Genomic DNA, 6,553 nt, shown 5'->3' on the forward strand with positions numbered 1-6,553 from the left:
CACGTTTAAACGGGACGTTAAGATTTCCTGGTGGGCTTTTTAGAATGCCAGAATGATTATAGAATACATCATTTCATCATTTGTCTATAATCATGATCGAGAACATTTTCCTTATCGGATGAAACGTAGCATTCTAGAGTTACGGAGAGGGGAACAAAACGAAAGTAGTATTTCGCAATACTTTCGAGAGGGCTTTTTGTTTTTGTATCGATCGCATAAATATGTCTCTGCATACAATGCAGTGTGATTATTAAAACCCATTTTCGTGGGCAGCCAAGCGTATTGAGACATAACACAAGAACAATCAATTGATCTGGATTTGGGGTCAACAAACGTTTCGAGATTCAGTCGTTCGCTGTAAACTCCAGGACCAGAAGTTTTCCGGTTCTGGATTCTAGTGTTCGATTTACTCGCATCTTGCACTCGGGTTATTCCCTTGGTATATGGATTTGAAATTATTACCGTTTCTAAAAGCAACACCCGGACTTGGTGATAAATGATGAATGCCCTCTGTATTAATCCCCATTGGGATTATTTCTTTAAATACCAGCGTAAAGACATGAATATCACCATTCTTACCGACCAGCAACCTCATGCAAACACCATCATCATCTCATCTTCAACGTTAAACTTCTCGTATATGTTTCTTGAATCAGCAATCCTACAACTTCAGCCAATTTATATAATTATACAGGTAAACAATTCTTCGTTTCTATCCATCTATTTTCAGTGTTCTTTGAAAAAGAAATGTATTCTTTTTAAAGTTGATAACAATTGTAATTTTAAGAAGTTGGATATTACCGCAAGAAGCACAACAGCATTTTTTTATAAATCAAAGAGGTATATTTTGTGTAAAAGGATTGTGTAACGTCAATCAAAGTGTCAGAATTCGCCAAAACGACTTACAATATTTAGATTAAACATTACGATCCGCGATTAAGTGAAATTCCGCGTTCTAAATTTCAGTTGATATTATGAATTAGTATTTACAATAAAACGATTTATTATATCATTTTCTTATCAATCGTATGGTCATACATTTTCTGAATTGTATTGTGGGAAATTTTGGTCAAATAATAGATTCAGAAGTAAGTCTACTGCGTAAAACTCTTCGTTTGCATACAAATTTTGTATTACTTTTATCTTGAAAATATGAAAGAGTTTCAAAAGTTATTGTATGCTTACTCTCCAGGGAGGAACGTAAAACATATAAAAACAGCAAACAGATTTCAGTTCGGACTCCAAACGAAAGACTTTTCCAACATTATCAAGGTGCCAGGATTGAATAATTCTCGGACATCATGTATGTGAACACCAAGCTAACGTTGATGGCACTATTCCTGCTTCAGTTTGCATACCTCACACAAACTCGCCATATCGTGAGTCGATCGACGGACGAGGATTGCACGGCGAAAAATGTGACGAAAAACGCGGCGGCTTGTTTTCTATCCAAGGATTTCACGGATAGGCTGGATGGACTGAAAATAAGTGTGGAGTTAGAGCACAATCTTGAATTAAATGTGAGTATAAAACTGAGCAACTTAACCTATCTGAAGACGAGATAAGACAAATTTGTAGCACCAATTTCGTTTTTCGAATTCCAACCACAAAAGTATCATGTGCACCAAATACTATACAAGTATTTAGCTTAAGAACCCAGATTTAAAAACCCTCACTATTGAGTCACCCTCCGGGGGGGGGGGGTTACTCACATATTAAGACATACGGGGGTGTACCGCTTTAATGGGCTACTTTTTCACACACAAAAAATCCCTAAACATAGGGTCCCACTTTTGACAAAAATACTATTAAAAATGGGTCTGTTTTTATTTATTTTTCGAGTGTTTGCATGGCAAACACCCCCGTAAAACGCCCGAAATTCGTGAAAACTTTGCCCTTTTTAGAGCATAACTACCCTTAATAATGGGTAGGGGTTTCGGGCCTTGAGCGGCACACCCCCGTCCAAACCAAATCCGAGTGCCCCCCCCCCCCCCTGGTCACCCTGTAACAAGATTTCAAAAGTTAATTTAAGAAAATATTATTAAGTAAAACAAATCAATGTATGACATCTATGCCCCTTTTATAATCATATACTATGGAGAAAATAAAATGTTGTCGGATAATGGTTTTGAAACTCATTTATTTCTTAAGCATGTAGCGACCATCGAAGAGAGTGGGAGTTTCTTCAGGTGGCAGGGTGCGTGGAACCCATGCCCCTCCAGTAAATGGGTAGGTCAACAATCTTAATAAATAATAATAATGATGATGATGATGATATTGATATTAACAATTATAGTAATAATTATGAAAATAATTTGTTTTATTAAGATGATGATCAGGTAATATAGCCCTAATTGAGACATCGACGATGATTCTTAGCGCTTTAAGCCCACCACACACTATACGATCTGTCTGCGGGTTCTAGGACATCCATCTCCGGATAACCACACCCAGTCAACTACCCCCCCCCCCCCCCAGGACAACTTCCCCCTAGAGCAACCACCCTCTAGGACGACTACCCCGCGGGACAACTACCCCCGGACAACTACCCCCGGACAACTACCCCCAGACAACTCCCCCCTATAGGACAGTGACGAAGAAACCCTAAACCATACACAGAGACATTATAATTATGTTTTAAGGTTTAAGTTTTGATCTCAATACAAAATCCTTACCTCGGCCGTAATTATGTAAAGAGAGCAAATCATTTTTAATGAGATATAAAAAACAATTACTTTCAAACAGACGTTTTACCAATACGAATCAATAATACACACAGGCAGTTGTATAACATGATATTCGTATTTAACGAAACAACAACAACAACAAACCTTAGCCCAGAACTAAGGAGAATTTTAAAAAATCGTTGTTTACATCATTACAATAGTAATTTGTGTTTGATATTACCATGAATTATGGACATTTTTTATTTTGAAATGTCATAACGGCCCGTGTTTTTTTCTACCGCAGGCTATTTCGTATCTCCTTGCTGAGGCCGTCAAAGGTACCACACAATTCAAAGAGGATTACTTGAACGTCCTTGGCCGAACATCTATAGGAACATCTACAGAAAAAATGAATGTTCTCATCATTTCTGTCAAATCACTATTATCTGAACTAAAATGCGAGGTGAGTATTTTCGGCTGCTCGTGCTTGTGCATGTACCACGTTGTAGGACAGAATTCATAGTCAGTAGCAGTTGTTAGAGGGACATTGGATGTTCGATTTTAGTTTCCAAATCATGGAAATATGTATATTTGATTAAGATTTATAAAATAATGTACATTCAGTGTTGTATCCAGCCTGAAAACGTCCTCTTATCATGGATCCACAAATTTTATGATTTTTTTTTTGCCGACAAGACTAGAAGAATAGAAGAAGACAAATCGTCGCCAGAAGAGATTTAATTACGATGTGATGCTCTGCTCTGTAAGTGAGTAACATCCCTGATGCATTGGTGATTGTAGCCGAGATAAAAGAAGACAAAAGAACTAAGGAGGGCAAAAGTCTAGGGAAAGAAGACGACAGTAATACCCTCTCCTGCACTGACGTACTGATGGGGGGAGCTTGGGGAGGGGGGGGGGGGGGGGGGGGGGCAGTTGACCCCCGAATAAAATTCAAACGTGGTTTATTTCTAATTCGATACGGAGATTCGTATGGCATTCGTACGAACGACTTATGGCGTTCGCAAGGCGTTCTTAAGGTGCTCGTAAGGAATACGTACATATTTTATGCAATTTATCAGCGCTTTTTTGCAACCCGACAAAATATGCAAAAAAAACCTTAAGATCTTCTTACGAATGACTTGAGAATGTCGTCAGTTACACGTACGACCATCTTGCGAAAATACAAACTCGTAAGATGGCCGTAAGTCTGACGTAAGAAAAATTCAAGGTATTCTTACGAAGAAAACTTTGGCTCTCAGTCCAAGGGTTGAGGGTTCGAATCCAAACCTGTCTTTTGGCCAGACGCTTATACACATGTGTCACTCTCCATCCAGTTGTAAGTTGGTACTGGCAATCATTTTCTGGGGGAGTAATAATTGCAGGGTCCGCAGGATGATGTGTCTACCCTAGATGAACAAGACCCAATTATTATTTTGAACATCAAATTTCTCTCTTTCTTTTTCAGATCAAATCAATGCTAGAGAATTGTCCGCTGTTATCCGGCTACCCAGAGTCTGATATCTCGATGGTAAGCCTTATTTCTTAACGTAATATAGTATCATAATTCAATTATTATTGGATTGGGGACTTTCTTGACCAGAAAGTAGTTGCGTACCTTCATCAATCAATATCTAAGGAGTCGCCATTCCCAATGGTATTTCCAAAAATTCATGAATTAGTTACCATCCTTTATAGAAAGCTGCGAGGGGGAGGGGGGGGGGCGTAATGTATTTATACAGTAACAATTACAAATCGTTTGCATATGCCTTCACACGAAGGGGCGGGCGGATTCCAGCTTCACCCTATGCTGGATACAACACTGAATCTATATTATGTTATAAATCAAAATCCAAGTATGAGTTTAGTTTTTCAACATTTCGGAAACTTAAATCGACTGCAGGTACACCCCCATTTTAGTGTGAGAGGAGGTAGGCAAATACGACAAATAATATCTTACGATATATTTTGAGAGGTGTTAAAGGTACTTTGTCCCATTTGCAGTCCCAACAATTGAAAATGTTAAATTCCAACGGCATCCAACGATTCCACAATTAAAAAATTAAGAAATTTCCTCAAAACAAAGGTGCTTGAAATGAAGGAAAATAACAAGCAATTGTTGTCTAATCGGCTTTAGTGCTTGCAGTCATTTTAGTAATAGTCTAAATTTAAGACCCTTGTACCGAAGGGTCGTACGGTTTGTGCTGCGCAAATATTCAATCACTTTAATTTTGGCCATTACAAGAATTGGGTTATTAATGTAGCCAAATGCTCATTTACCCTTTGCAACTCATTTTATGTTTATTATTACCCAAGAAAAAGGGTCAGTCAGTTACTCGGTAGTGTCTGACAGTGTATTCTAGAAAGTAAACGGGTTTCCTTACATAATTTGAATATTAGGACACTCCTAACGTTTAAATTTCACAGGTAGGACATACGTGACATATTCATAATTCCTGCAAAGCTCTCCAGAATTTGATGTTGGCTGCAAATGGGACATAGTACCTTAAAGCGGTGTCCCATAACTACTACCGCTCTCCGAATAACGGATATGAATTATCACTGCCTATGTATCTTCTATCTCATTTCCAATGCTTAATCACAAGTAATTACTGATCTGAAAGCAAGTTACATTTTACGCCTTCTTCCGGAACAGATAACACGTTTTTATTAGATATTTTCATCAGAAAATGAGAAAAATATAATTATTAAAACCGTCATGAAACAAATCGTAGTCTAAGCTTCTAAGAAACTTAATATTTATTATTTATTGTTTATGTCATCTAAATATTTCAAACGAAATCTCCCCCCCTCTCTCTCTCTCTCTCTCTCTCTCCGTTTGTCTGTCTCTCTGTCTCTGTCTCTCTCTGTATGTATGTCGGTCTGTCTTCCTCCATCCCTCTCTCTCTCTGTGTGTCTCTCTCTCTCTCTTTATCTCTCTCCCTCTCTCTCCCTCTCTCTCTCTTTCTCTCTCTCTCTCTTCTCCCTCTCTCTCTCTCTCTCTCTCTCTCTCTCTCTCTCTCTCTGTATCTCAGCAATCAGACGTGCAGCAGGACCAGCCATGGAAAGAGGACACTAGTACATATTTCATTGCCGCCAAATTCTGGGTGGTGTGGTACAAGAAGATGCACTGCATCAGTGAGAGCGCCGATCAGTTGGACGCGCGACAAAATACAGAAACGGGCCGCCAGGACTGCTCTCATAGTATATGTGTCGAATGATCATTAGTTTCGTCATAACTCTCTCATTATTTATTCATTTATCTATTAAACATGTACATATCGTAATGGTTATACCATGGCTTGATCGCTTACATCATATTGATGCATTAGGTTTAGGGTGGTCTTACAACACGGGCATGGTTCGTTTGCGACACACCACGATGTCTGAAAACGAAGCCTAAATTAAACTCTATACACAAGCATTAGTATTGGTCCACGTTGGTTTTTCTTTCTCCTATTGTTCTTCAATAGCTTGTAATGCTATACAATGAATACTCTACGCAGTAATTGTCGAGATCAGTCATACCCTGCATTGCAGAGGCAGAAGATCCCCGTGAGGGACACAGGGAGAATCTACCCTTTTTTTGTTTGAGGGGGGGGGGGGGGGGGAGTCCCTTGAAAGGCTACATGATTTTTATATACGTCTTTCAAAACGTACTAAATCTACGAATGCTAGGTGACATATCGTGGAATAAGTTGCAGACAATCCATGCTTGTGTCAGTGACCACCCGTATATGTTTGTATGTTATACGGATACGCCTTATCCTATTTCTGTCCGGTGGAGATGCGACACACAACTTATTAATATCCGCCTACATTAATGATAAATTTATGGATGCCCGATGTCTCGTCATACCTATCAGATGGCTAAAGATCAAGAAATGTTC

At 38.9% G+C, this 6,553-nt stretch overlaps 1 protein-coding gene across 1 annotated transcript; it reads left to right on the top strand.

The window, feature by feature from the left end:
* Positions 1 to 1,126: 1,126 nt before the first annotated feature.
* On the top strand, positions 1,127 to 4,212 carry LOC115924200. The gene is made up of 4 exons (XM_030986098.1): positions 1,127 to 1,520; positions 2,152 to 2,229; positions 2,971 to 3,129; positions 4,132 to 4,212. Exons 1-4 carry the CDS (start codon positions 1,302 to 1,304, stop codon positions 4,210 to 4,212), a joined length of 537 nt encoding a protein of 178 aa, XP_030841958.1. The 5' UTR covers positions 1,127 to 1,301.
* Positions 4,213 to 6,553: the final 2,341 nt, after the last annotated feature.

The sequence above is a fragment of the Strongylocentrotus purpuratus genome, unplaced genomic scaffold, assembly GCF_000002235.5.
Source record: "Strongylocentrotus purpuratus isolate Spur 01 unplaced genomic scaffold, Spur_5.0 spur5_scaffold_15, whole genome shotgun sequence".
Classification (NCBI taxonomy): domain Eukaryota; kingdom Metazoa; phylum Echinodermata; class Echinoidea; order Camarodonta; family Strongylocentrotidae; genus Strongylocentrotus; species Strongylocentrotus purpuratus.

Coding starts and splice junctions, on each gene's coding strand:
- LOC115924200 (XM_030986098.1), top strand. CDS start 1,302: ATGTATGTGAACACCAAGCTAACGTTGATGGCACTATTCCTGCTTCAG. Junction 1,521..2,151: donor AGCACAATCTTGAATTAAAT/GTGAGTATAAAA, acceptor TTATTTCTTAAG/CATGTAGCGACCATCGAAGA. Junction 2,230..2,970: donor CATGCCCCTCCAGTAAATGG/GTAGGTCAACAA, acceptor TTTCTACCGCAG/GCTATTTCGTATCTCCTTGC.